Genomic DNA, 14,310 nt, shown 5'->3' with positions numbered 1-14,310 from the left:
AACGAAAATCACATAGCTCGTAAGCTCACCAGACAAGGATTGAAGTCTGATCACTAGGACAAAATTTAGTTTCCCCTAGAAGCTGGATTAGAAAACCTTTTACAGGTATGAAATAATTATATAGGTATGTAATACAAGCATTTATGATTGATCATGAATGTCTATAGGAAGCAAAATACAGAAAAAGCAAAACAAAAAAAGCAGAATAAAGAAATAGTTTAAATAAAGAGTAGTAACATCATATGGAGACTTCTGTTAAGACAGGAACTGAGGAGTAAAAACCTTTCAAAGCTCTCAGTTCTTAATTTTTACATGGTGATGGCAACTGACATCATCAGTCCAACTTCTTTGTTTCCATTCGCTATGCCATTGTTTTTCCATACTCTCACAAGTAGACTTTTTGTCAGCTTCTCAAAGTCTCTGCCATTGTCCTCCTTTATTCACTAACACTCAAGACATGTATTGATCTCTTCTAGTCTGTTCCACTAGTTTCCCACACTCTTGTGGCAGGCAGAATACTTCTCTGCATGCTATGTTGTCCTTTTTTTTAATCTCTCTATTGCAGACTGTGTCCATTTTTCAAAACTCCCAGGTTTGACCAAACTCTAAGCTCAAAGATCAAAATGTTCCCTATGAACTACAAATCCCAGGATGCTAGTCAATTCTTAAACTCTATTACCTCTCTATTTTAATTATTAAAAAATCTTATTTTATTGGTATGTTTTGTTTTTACATTACCTTCATTTCTGAATACATCCATATCCCTCCCCTACTCTTGTAAGATTTTTTAAAAGCAGTTCAACAAAACCAATCAACATATCAACCATGTCTGACATTATATGTAATATTCCACATACATAATCTCTTGTCCTTGCAAATAAGGGAGGTGGGTGCATTTTCTCAAATCTTCTCTGAGATCAAGCTAGGTCATTAGAATTATGTGGCATTCAGTTTCGGTTTTTTGTTTTTTCCTTTTGTATTGTTGCACTTATAATGATGGGGATGAGATTTGTGCTGAACCCCTAAAAGGAAAAAACCATGTCTTTGGGACCTGGACCCCAAAGTTCCTCAACCCTGATCTCTGACATTCATCTGAGGCAGTGGCTCATACCAGTCAATAATCCTTTTAACTGCCTGCACTTGACCCACTCCAGACTACTTGCCACTCCTTAATCCCATCTAGACCCTTTCTCTGTTACCTAGGGACCACTCAGGCTACTTGCCAGTCCTAGACCCCATCCAGATCCTCTCACAGTCTTTCTATATAAAAATATCCATCTTATCCTCACCAAATGGGTGGATTCTTAAAATCTGGCCTGCTTGTATTGGTGTCACAAATATCACAGGTTTACTAGGAATCTTGCCCACCTAACTGGTGTCTTAATAAACTCACTACTCAGAGAGAAGGCTTGAGTGGTCGAATTCTTTTGGGGCAGACCTGTGCCCTATTTCCTTGCATTTTGGAGTTCCCAGCACCCATGTGTTTTCCTGATGGATAAAACTGTTTCTGACACTGTAGAAATATTCCCCAAACCACATTTTCATGAATCACACTTTTTTTAGTCATTCCCCAATTGATGGGTATTTGCTTCAAGTTTTTTGCCACCATACACAGGCACATGGACAAGAACACACACACACACACACACACACACACCTATACATATACACACATGAGTACATATATTTTTGGTGCATAAAGGGTCTGAATTTCTGTGTTTGGCCTCCTATAGTCATATATCCCTTGCCCTAGGATCTCTGGGTCAAAGGGTGTAAGTATTTTAAATAATCACTTTACATGTGACAGGAAAAAAATAGTTGTTGGGAATATATTTTATTTTCAATAACAACATCCTATGATTTTCACTACCACCTATAAAATGCAAAAACTCTAATGTAAGAGTAGACATTCTGATACTGAGCATTTATGTAATAACTTCAATAGGTTTGTACTGAAATACTTTTAAACAGAGAGCTTCCAGGACTAAGGTTTCAATTGATCAAAGAAGTAGAGATAATTAAATTATCTTCATAGGATTTCCTTTCATTTTAAAGGGATTTAAAATTTTTAATGTTTAAAGTATTAACTAGAATCACTCATGCCTTTCATGAATTAAAAAAAAAGCAAGTTAGAACAGAATAAGTTAGTCAAATGGGTCCTTTTATGAGCTTGTGAACTTACATCATTTCAATATGATAGATTCATGAATTGGTGAACAGAATATTTTCAAGAGAAGGACTATAAAGGCAAGGAGAAAATCACTTTCAGTTGAAACACCAGCTTTATAGTAAAGTATGCTTAATTGTATGCTTATTCACTATTAACTATTTAAAAGAAGAATCTCTTCATATTCATGAATGAGGCTACATTGAAATATTAAAATCATACTTTTTCTTACCTCATGAAAAGGATAATAAATTATAATTTACTAACATAAAAGTTAATTTTTTTAGAAAACCTTCCATAGAAAACTGATCAAAGTGGTGATGTAGCAAATACACATTAATATTACCAATTTCAAGAAAGATGGGTTACTGAATTCCAAAGTATTATTGTGAGATTGGTACCACAAGGATAAACATAATCCAAAAAATTATTTTAAAATAGAAGTTGTTGTCATATAAGTGGACAATAATGCATTTCTATAATATGTGAGTTAAAGGTAATTGTATGATAAGCAAGTATAAGGGACAAAGTTGTGAAAAATTCAGATCCTAGACTAGAATTGATGATTCTTCTCTAGTCAGTCTGGAAAGAACTTCATGTAGGAGCTGGGATTTTCAATTCAATTCAATGAATATTCATTAGTCACCTACCAGTACAAAGAGATTCTGAAAATACAAAGACAAAAATAACTGCCCTTGAGGAAGGGCATTCTATTAGAGCTGTTTAACTTATTCTATTAGAGCTGCTTTACTTGAGGGAAAGAATTGAGAGGGGGGAAAAAAGTGGTAACAATGCTATTTAGAGAGTATAAAGCTAGATGGAGATTGTTTAAATAATGATGAATTTGTTTTTACTTATAGAAATAGATGATGAATTCATTAAGAACCTGAAAATTTTGATCCCTTGGCTACTTAGCCCTGAGAACCTAGATGTTAAAGAAATCAATGGAAATAAAATCACCTGCCGAGGTCTAGTGGAATACTTCAAGGTATTTGTTCCTCAATTTCAAAGAATTTGTATTTCCTTACAGTTGATGCATTGACAAATTTTTTTCATAATGTGAAGAATCAAGAGTTGTGTTAGTTATAGAGATTAAGAGAGAATCTTGGGGAGTGGGTTAGGGTGGAGGAAAAAGAGAGCAGACTCCTGTTGGAAGCCTTCTTTGTGAAATTACATTTTAAAAAATATTCCTAGTGTTATTTTCTTATTCTTTTTTATTAAGAAAAATAATAAATGAATTAAAAAGTATTTGTTAAGTATTCCTGCTCCTTTTCCTTTAATTTTCTTTTACAGAAACTGAAAGATGAATATATACCTGGAGGTTGTCATCTTTAACATTTTTCTGAATTTATCCCAAAATTCTCTTTCCCAAATTCAATCTCTGATCTTCATATATCTCAAACTCTCAAAAATCAACTTCACAATTTCCCTCTCCTTATTTAGCTCAAGTTCTTCTTTCTTACCCTGCTGTTTCTTATACAAAAGCTAGAAATATTACTTGAATCAAATCTCTGTTCTCTGCAGGCTTGATTATTTCCATTTGCAAAATGAGGGGATTGGATTAAGAAAATTAATTTTAAAAAAGTTAATTGGGTCCTTAGCACTCACCTATTTCAGACCCTTCATTTTAAAGATCAGGAAATTGAGGCACAAAAAAGGAAAAGTGACTTGCTCAAGATCACTGTTGCAACAATTTGGCTAGCAGCTGTTGTGGGGGTGAAAGACCAACACAAGCCCAACAACCAGAACACTGTCAGCACAGGTTCTTTTGATCTGCTTTACTAAGGAAAGTAACATTAAGTGGTTAACAATCTTTAATCCAACATATACATATAAATTCACTTAGTTCAGGAGAAAAAGTCAGCAGCCTGAACTTCAAAGCAAATACAAACAAGTTATAAACATACACGATATAAACAGACCAGATCACAATTCATAGTTACCAAGAAACCATCAACATCTGGGTTGATAAGCCAGGAGGCTCTTAGAGGAGCTGCCCAGAGTCCTGCACCAACAGCTCCTCCAGGAGTGAAAGCCTCAAGCAAATAGCTCTGTTCTCTCTTTTTATACAGTCTTCAGAAGTCATCAAATGTCATCTGAGCAACCAGAACTTAGGCACCTACTATTGGCTCTGGTCTTAGCAACTCCCCTTAGGACCCTGAGGGCTTCATGCCCACATTGGCTTAGCACCTAGTAATTAGGGGTTTGGGTCTGGGGCTTTGCACCTAGTAAGTCTCAATCAAAGACAATTAATTTAGCATTCAAAAACAGTAAAAAAAAATGTCCCAACTTAATATTACAATCATATAGCTAATAAATAATAGAACTGGTATTCAAACTCAGATCCTCTAATTCCAAATCCAGCATTCTTTCCAATGCACAATCTTCTAGTTTTAGGCCCTATGACCCTCATTCAGTAAATTAGATATCAGAGTCACTTCCCTTTCCCACAATCCCCGCCCCCCCTGCCAAAAAAGGACGTGTTATACTATCAACTCTTACAGAAGAAAACATTCCAGTGGTGTTTGCCTAGAGGGGATAATTGAGGTGGAATGAAGGATAAAATTTACTCTAACAGCTGGCAGAAGTAAAATAGAAATATATCAAACAATTCTCATACATTCTATATTATATTATATTTTCGGACATATCTCTAGACTTTGGGGGGAGAGAGGAGATGAAAAAGGATAGTCTAGATGTGTGATGTCATTGATATAAGGGATTCCTCTACCAACACAGCTCTGCAATTGTCTTGAAACTTGGAGAGTCCCTGCAACATTAATTAAGTGACTTGCCCAGTTTCATACAACCAATATGTTTCAAAGGCAGAATTTAACCTAGGTCTTTTTGGCTCTTAGGTCAACTCTCTATTCACTGTCATGCTGCTTAGAGGCTCAAACTTTTTTTTTCTATAAAGAAGTTTGTATTCAGTAATATATTTGATATCTTTTTCCTCATTCACAGTAATTCCTTGTTGTTGTTAAATCATTCACTTGTGTCTGTCTGTGACCAACTGTCCATGGGGTTTTCTTGGCAAAGATACTGGAATGGGTTATTTCCTCCTCCAGTTTTATGCTGGCAGAAGTTAAGCAACTTGCCCAGGATTATATAGCTAGTAAGTGTCTGAGGTCAAATTTGTACTCTGATTTTTCTGACTCCAGGCCATAGTACTCTATCCACTGCATCGCCATAGTATAAAAAGCAGTCCAGGAAAAGAAAAGCAAGAAATTAAGAACAGTTAGCAAGGAGTTTCCCTGGAATCTCAGGGGTTTCTCGGCCAAAGTCCTAAGACTTTTTATATTCTTGTCCAAAGGCCCACAGTTGGGCCACAAAATCATTTCACTTGGAAAAGTTAGTCTTGGCTCACAACAGTTGTGAATGTGTGGAGATTAACTTAAACCTTTCCATTTCCATTGGTTTCTTTGCCTACAGGGTAGCTAGGTGATTCTGTGGATAGAATGCCTGACTGGAAGTCAGGAAGACTCATCTTTCTATATTGAAATCTGACCTCAGTTACTAGCTGTGTGACCCTGGGCAAGTCATAAGTTTGCCTCAGTTTTTCATCTGTAAAATGAGCTGGAGAAAGAAATGGCAAAGAAAACCCTAAATGGGGTCACAAACAGACAGACATGAATGACAATAACAACAAAACTTGGCCTACAACAACACTATCATTGGGAAGAGTGGTCAAATACAAACTATACTATTAGACTAAGAGGTACACATTTAGGGCAAAGGCAACTCATAAAGGCAAAGATGGCATACTTATCAAATAAACAGGATCCAAAAAGATCTTGAAGGGCTAGAATTTTGGGACAAATATAAGAAGATGAAATTTGATATGGATCTATGTAAAGTCTTATACATTCCTTAAAAAATTATTTCACAAGTTCAAAACGAGAGCAGTATGGTTAGTTAGTAGTCTGTATGAAAAATACTATAAACTTAGTATGAGTCAGTTTCATGATATGACAACCAAAAATCCTAAAGTCATCTTGCACTTCACTAAAAAGGGCATAGTTTACAGAAATAAGAAAATGATACTCCCTCTATCTTTCTGTTGGTCAGACTATATCAGGAGTATTTTGCCTAGTTCTAGATGTCACCTTTTAAGAAACTTAGAAAGCATTCAAGAGAAGGATAACCAAATAGTAAAGGGCCTTGAGTCCAGGTCATGAGGACTATATGAAAGAAATGAAGATATTTATACTGGAGAATAGAAGACTTGAGTGGGGGGAAGTGACATATGATAATTGTCTTCAGACAATTGAAAGACATTCTGGGTCCCTCAGGGCAGAATTAAGAACACTGGGGTGGAAGTTACAAAGAGGTAAATATAGTAAAGGCCTGATATCCCATACATTATCACACAATTAAAGCTACTCAAAATTGTAATGTTGCCACCTCAAAAGGTAGTGGATTCCCCCCTAGTTGGCTAGTTGACTTCCTGCTGGGTATGTGGTAATGGACATTCTCTTGAGAGTATGAGTTAGATAAGATTGCAGCTGAAGCCCCTTCCAACTCCAATATTCTGTGATTCTGCAAAATAAAAAAGTTGAAAAGTCCTTACAAACATAATTTATAATAGTAATAGATGGGAGTATTTCATGAAATTTATTTAAATATGCATTTTTGTGTCATTTCACAGGCATATATAAAGATCTATCAAGGAGAAGAATTACCCCATCCCAAATCAATGTTGCAGGTAATTATTCAGTTGTCAGGTGTTGCAAACAATATTCAGGACTGGAATCATTGCTGGTTAATATTATGGTCAGAAATAGCTGATAAAAATATGCTGCAACAATTCGGCTAGCAGCTGCTGTGGGGGTGAAAGACCAACACAAGCCCAACAAGAACACTGTCAGCACAGGTTCTTTTGATCTGCTTTACTAAGAAAAGTAGTGTTAAGGGGTTAATAATCTTATTTCAATCCAACATACAAATATCATTCACTTAGTTCAGGGGAAAAAGCCAGCACCCTGAACTTCAGAGCAAATACAAACAAATTACAAACATATATTATAAACAGACAATTACATATAATATATTACATATATTATAAACAGACAATACAATTCATAGTTACCAAGAAACCATCAACATCTGGGTGAGCCAAGAGGCTCTTAGAGGGGTTGCCCAGAGTCCCGCACCAACACTCCTCCAGGAGTGATAGCCTCAAGCAAATAGCTCTGTTCTCTCTTTTTATACAGTCTTTAGACATCATCAAATGTTGTCTGATTGACCAGAACTTAGGCACATACTATTGGCTCTGGTCTTAGCAACTCCCCTTAGGGCCCTGGGGGCTTCATGTCCACATTGGTTTAGCACCTAGTTAGACTCAACCAAAGACACTTAATTAATTTAGCATTCTAAAACAGTAATAAAGTCCCACCTTAATTCCCAATACTAAATGTCTTGCAGAAAAAAATATTAAGTTTATTTTCCTGTAGATAAGTTTATCATATAGAACATATGATAAATATGAAATAAATTTTACAACTTTGTATTTTGTCCAAAGGCCACAGCTGAAGCTAACAATTTAGCAGCCGTTGCAACTGCCAAGGATACATATAACAAAAGAATGGAAGAGGTAAGCATAAAATTGCAATGCTTCAAACACATTTAGAATATAGCAAATAAGCATTCCTCTCAGCTATTCTTTCTTTTTTTGTTGTTTTTTTTTTTGGAAGGGGGAAGGCAAGGCAATTTGGGGTTAAGTGACTTGTCCAAGGTCACACAGCTAGTAAATGTGTCGGATGTCTGAGGCTGGATTTGAACTCAGGTCCTCCTGATTCCAGAGCCGGTGCCCTATTCTCTGCGCCACCTAGCTGCCCCTCAGCTATTCCTTCTTATTCTTTTAGTCAATGGTCAATAAACATTTACTAAGTACATATTATATGCTATGCACTGTGCTAAGCACATTGTGCATTGATAGAAAATGGAAGGCAACTCTAGCCAACTTTTACCATGTTTCATTCAGCCATCCATCTCTAGACCTCCAAGTAAGCCACAGAAGAAAATAATCTTCCTTGGTAGAGAAAGCTAGGAGGAAACTGTGTGAAAACATGCACGTGGATCAGGGTAGATCTAGCACCACTGTTGGAAAAACAGTTTTAAAATGTCATGCCTTACTTATCCCATAATTATTTTTCAATATTTATTCTTTGTGTATGACAGATAACATATTAGTTATGTGAGGGATAGAGAGTTTAAGGTCTCTTTATTTTCAATGGTAAGAGTTTTGGTTAAAATCCAAATATTTCAGAGCTTAGTTTTCCTCAGACTACCCTGCCTGTGAAAAATGAAAACTATAAGCCAACTTGTATACAAAACAGTGGTTAATTGTGAATAGTTATATTGTTTGGTGTACGTGTTTCTGTCCTGGATTTTTTAAAATTCCAATGTTTTTCTACCTTTTGTAGATTTGTGGGGGTGACAAACCATTTCTAGCACCCACTGACTTGCAGAACAAACACCTCGAGCTCAAGGAGGAATCAATTAAGCTGTTCCGTGGGGTCAAAAAGATGGGTGGAGAGGAATTTAGCCGCCGTTACTTGCAACAACTGGAGAGTGAAATAGATGAGCTATACATACAATATATCAAACATAATGACAGCAAGAACATCTTCCATGCAGCACGCACCCCAGCCACATTGTTTGTGGTCATTTTCATCACCTATGTCATTGCTGGTGTGACTGGATTCATTGGTTTGGATATTATAGCCAGCCTTTGCAACATGATCATGGGACTGACCCTTATCACTCTCTGTACCTGGGCATACATCCGATATTCTGGGGAATACCGAGAATTGGGAGCAGTAATAGACCAGGTGGCTGCTGCCTTGTGGGACCAGGTAGGATCATTTAACTTACATTATTGCTTAAAAATTTGTTTTCTCATTTTGATCCCATTTGTTTCCAAAAATATTTGAGCATGCATTATGCTTTTACTTGTTTATGTCCTTATAAGAGAGGCAAGAAATGTGGCACAGTAAATAGAGGGCCAGCCTTAGCATCAGGAAGACCTAGGTTCAAGTCTTACCCCTGATTCATGGATGTTAGTTAATCTTTCATTGCTTCAGACAACTCTTTAAGGCTACAAGTTACAAATGAGTAATAAATGTGTATTGGTGGAGAAAGTTTCCCACCATAAGTTCCCCACACGAAAGAAATCATAGGTTTGGTTCAAATCTATAATACTGTGGGATAATTCAATGAGACAGATGGATCCACTTTGTAGATGAGGAAACCAAAGCATAAAGTTGTCACTTACCACACTATGCTGGACCACACTACTTACTTGAGTCTTTGTCTTATTGGTCCATTCATGACATGATGATCCCCTGTTCCTCCCTACAGCTTTTTAGAGTAATATTGACTCAGAATTTTAGAGGTAGAACGACTTTAGGAATCAATATAGTAAAACCTCATTTTGTGATGCCTAGAGAAGTTAAGAGATGTACCTGTTATAAAACTAGTTACAGAACCAGGGCTAGTACCCTAGCCTCCTGACTTTTAGAATCACAGACCTTTATAACTAGAAGAGACTGTGAAGGTTAGTTTGGTACCATAAACACCACATTCTAATACACTGAAATCAATTTCATATTATTGTGTTGCTGATCTTTTCTTTGGGGTGGGAGTGGGGGATGGAAGAGGAGAGGGAGCAGGAGCTGTGATTTTATTAGCGTAAGGAGTAGCCAACAGTTAGGTAACTCATAATCTTGGAGAAATAGCTGGGGCACTGCAAGGTTAAGTGACTTGGCTCACATAGCCAGTCAGAAGCAAGACTTGAATCCATGTCTTCTTGATTCAGATTTAAGTACTATTAATCATATAGTGATGCAAACAACACTTTATAGAAAGAATGAGGGATTTCATATTTATAGTCTGTACTGTTAAATAGTACTCCAATTGATTGGTGATCTTATTGATGTTGCTCTTTCCTCCAAAAATCAAGACCACACTCATCCTATGTATCTCTTATTCATGTTCAACCATTTTTGTTCAGAGGCCTTTCTTAAATTCACTTGTTGCCCTGAGGATACCATGTGGGTTGTCCATCATTTGATTAGTTCATCTTCTTTTTTTGATTATGGATTCCTTTGATAATATCCTTTACATTATTTCTCCTTCATAATTCTTTCTTTACAATATGTATGTCCAAGAAACATGTTCTGCAGGACCAGCTCTGTGAATTCTCTATCTAATTGCATATCATAATCTGGACAATAGTTATTATTCATCCACATTTTTTCCCTTGTGGATATCAATTTATTCATCCAATAGGTATTTATTAAACACTATGTATATGAAAGGCGCTGTCAGGTGCTAAAGATTTACAAAAACAAAATAGTTTTTTCCTTTGAGATTATATTTTGGGGGAAAATAGGCTAAATTCTTTTGGATTCTTCAGTGTTCTGGGGCTTAACAATATCAATAAAATCTACACATAGGAGCATCTGGAACACCTCAGCATTTACAGTGAATCATTCTTCCATTTGGATTTGACACAGCACATCCTCCTTGACAGTGTCAATGCCTTTAGCAAGGATACATTTCTGAATTATTTCTAACAAAGCCACAAAATTTTATAGCTAGAAGGGGCCTAAGTAGCTATCTAATTCAGCTCATATGCAAATAAGAACCTCTACTATAATATACCCAACAAGTGGTTATCTGCTTAAAGACGTCCAATGAGGGGGAACTCCCTAACTCCTGAGGCAGTCCATTACATTTTTGAACAGTGTAGATTTTCTAATTTTTAAGAAGTTTTGACTCCATAACTTCCAATCCTTCCTCCTGGTTCTGTCATCTGGGATTAAAAAGAATAAGTCTGATAATTACATATGAAAGCTTTTCAAATACTTGAAGATGGCTTTCATGTTTCCCCTGAGTCTTCTTTAAATTAAACATGCCTAATTTTTTCAACAGCTCATTATATGACATGGTAAAGGCACTTCACCATCATGGATACCCCCTTTTGATACTCTTCAGCTTATTAATGCCAATACTAACATGACAACTAGAACTGAACACAATACCTTATTTCTGGAAGTCTTTCAAAGTGGCTCATGAATACATTTCCTTTTTTAGCTGCTATACTATACTGATAACTCATAGAGCTTACAGTAGACTAAATTCCATAGATCTTTTTCAGGGAAACTGCTGCCTAACCATGCCTCTTCCATCTTGTATTGTGAAGATTTTTTGAACCCAAGTGTAGAACTTTACATCTATCTCTATTAAAATTCATCTTATTAAATTCTAGCCATCAAGATTTTTTTGAATCCTTCCTCTGTGATCTAGTGTATTAGCTATCCCTTACAGGTTGTGTCATCAGAAAACATGATGAATATGATATCTGTGTCTTTCTCTAAGTCACTTATAAAAAGTGTTTTAAAAAACCAGCAGCAACAACAACAAAGGACCAAGCACAGACCACAGGCAGACTGTTGGAGGCCTTAACAACAATAACAAACCATTAGTAACTACTTTTTTAGTGTAGTCATGCAGCCAGTTATGAATCACAATACTCTGCTTTTCTCTATCTTCTCCAAAAAATAGGATAATATACTGTAACACCAATTTGGCTAGCAGCAGTTGTTGGGGTGTAAGACCCAACAAGACAAGAAAGGCAAGCTGCCAGCACATGTTGTTTTGATGTGCTTTACTAAGGAAAGTAACATTAAGGGATTAACAATCTCACTTTAATCCAACATACAAATATCGTTCACTTAGTTCAGGAGGAAAAACCAGCAACCTGAACTTCAGAGCAAATACAAATAATAAAGGTACATTATAAACAGACCAAATACAAACCAACATCTGTGTTAGCTAAGCCAGGGGGCAGTTACAACAGCTTGCCCAGAGTCAAGCGCCACTCTTCCAGCAAGTGGGAGCCCCCAAACAAAACATCTGAGTTTCTTCAAAGCCGAAGGGCTCTTAACAGCTACCCAGAGTCTCCACACCAACACTCTTCCAATGAGTGAGAGCCCCAGACAAAATGCTACTCTGTTCAGGGCTCAAAGGGTTCACATCTAATCAGCAAAAGGGTGCGAACCTGGGGCTTTACACCTAGTTAGGAAAAGGGTGTGTGCCTGGAGCTTTGCACCTAGTAAGACTTAATCAAAGACAATTAATTTAGCATTCTAAAACAGTAAAAAAAAAGTCCCACCTTAATTACCAATACAGATACTTTTTCAAAGGGTTTGCTAAAATTAAGTAAAGTGTATCCATAGCATTCCCTATTAGCTTAGTAACTTATTCAACAAAGGAAATATGCTAACTCTGGCATAACATGTCCTTGATGAAGCCATGATGGCTCTTCCTTTTAAAGATGTTCAATAACTTTAATGTTCTATTTATTCTTTGGTCCCGTAACTCATAGTCTTGGAGAAATAGCTGACCTCCTTATTCTTCCTCAAATAAAGCATTCCCTTTCTCCTGACTCAGGGCATTTTTATTGGCTGTCCCTCTTACAGGAAATGCTCTCCTTCCTCATCTCCACCTCCTGCCTTCCTTCAAGCCCTTCAAGTCTCCTCTCCTCTCCTCTCCCTACATGGGGTATCATGCCCTTACCTGAGGGTGTTCTACCCAAAGGAAGGTAAATTTTGATGGCTGAAACTGACCTAGTTATCTTGGGGTTTACTGGCTAGATTCTTAAAGACCATGCCTTAAGCCCAATTCACTCTGGTTCTTATTGACTGGACAATAGGTTCCTCCCCAAGCGCTACTTAATGGTTACTTTTTGGGCCCTCTTGACTCTGAGTGAATGTAAATAGTAATTGATTCTCTTTCGGCCAACAACCCAGAGGATCTTTCCCTCCCAGTTTGACTTTTTTTAATTAAAGGCGCCATCCTTTGACTCACTTCTTAAACAGGCCTATTCACTGAATGGGCATTGGCTCACTCACAGTGAGAACTCAGAAAGACCTTAGCTTAAAAAGGCCAAGGTCTCCCACTGCATCCTGAGCCATCTCCAATCATCCTGATCTATATCTGGTCACTGGACCCAGATGGCTCTGGAAGAGAAAGTGAGGCTGGTGACTGCACAGCCCTCTCTCACTTAAATCCAATTCAATTGCAATGTCATCATCTTCTTGATGTCATGGTCCTCTTTGAGAACGAACAACAAAGCACAAAAACCACACAACCCAGCTAAAACCCTTCTCTTTCCCAATCCCTCTTGATTCTAGTTATCTTCCCTCTCTTGATCATTTCCAATTTATCCTTATAGCTTGCTTCTACAATTATATACATATACAGTTCTTCCCCATGCCCCATTAGATTGTGAGTTCAAGGGCAGGGCCTGTCTTTTGCCCTTTGTTGTTTCCTCAATGCTTAGCATAGTTCCTAGAACAAAGTAAGTGCTTAATAAATGTTTTGGTTTTTTTTTACTGACTCCAAGAGCCCTTCTAGCTTTTAGCCTGTGATCCTAGGATAGATTTAAAGTTTCTGCAATCTACGAGCCTTTACCATACCATTCTTGTTTCTTACTCCTAAATCATGTTTTTTCAATATAATTTTCACTTCCCCCTTTCATTTCTCTTCTTTGAAGTTACTGAGTGATTTGATTAACTTTTAGATTTATTTTAGAATATCTGTATAGAATTTCTCCCTTTTCAACAAATGTTGCTATAGAAATTATAATTCTTTTTATAGTACTTCTTGCAAATGCTTATAAAGACTGCAACATGAAATTACATGTCTCATGAATTTGTTTCATATTGTCCTTAGACCCACTTTAAAACCAATTCCAGCAGCACTTTTTTTTAAGGTCTCTAAGGAGAACCTGTGAGCCATCCTTCTACAGGGTGTTCCTATGTTTGCCTATGTGTGGACACATAGGCAAAAATGCATATTTTCAGGAAATGAAATGAATGAAATGTTCAACATTTTATGTAATTTGAATATTAACAAATAACATCTTCAATATGATTTCCATCATTTGTGATGCAAAGGTTGAGGCGCTTTGCAAGATTCACATGAACTTAATGCAATAACTCCATATTGCCATCAACTTTAGCACATTCACTCTTCATGAGTTCAATCAAGTGTGTTGCATCTGTGATTTTCATTGAGTACACCTTCTCCTTTAGCATACCCCGGAAAAAGAAGCCAAGGGGGCTAAGGTCTGG

The 14,310-nt window shown here is 36.8% G+C and overlaps 1 protein-coding gene across 2 annotated transcripts in view; it reads left to right on the top strand.

The window, feature by feature from the left end:
- The window catches only part of ATL1 (atlastin GTPase 1), a 146,094-nt gene that overhangs the window by 110,601 nt on the left and 21,183 nt on the right, over nucleotides 1–14,310 (top strand). For both annotated transcript variants that reach the window (XM_036735794.1, XM_036735793.1), the window contains exons 9-12: nucleotides 3,028–3,155; nucleotides 6,816–6,872; nucleotides 7,689–7,760; nucleotides 8,593–9,024. In XM_036735794.1, coding sequence (XP_036591689.1) covers nucleotides 3,028–3,155; nucleotides 6,816–6,872; nucleotides 7,689–7,760; nucleotides 8,593–9,024 — 689 coding nt within the window. The remainder of the gene's footprint in view (nucleotides 1–3,027; nucleotides 3,156–6,815; nucleotides 6,873–7,688; nucleotides 7,761–8,592; nucleotides 9,025–14,310) is intronic.

The sequence above is a fragment of the Trichosurus vulpecula genome, chromosome 8 (genome assembly GCF_011100635.1).
Source record: "Trichosurus vulpecula isolate mTriVul1 chromosome 8, mTriVul1.pri, whole genome shotgun sequence".
Taxonomy (NCBI): Eukaryota; Metazoa; Chordata; class Mammalia; order Diprotodontia; family Phalangeridae; genus Trichosurus; species Trichosurus vulpecula.
This window is presented reverse-complemented; position numbering and strand designations above follow the sequence as displayed.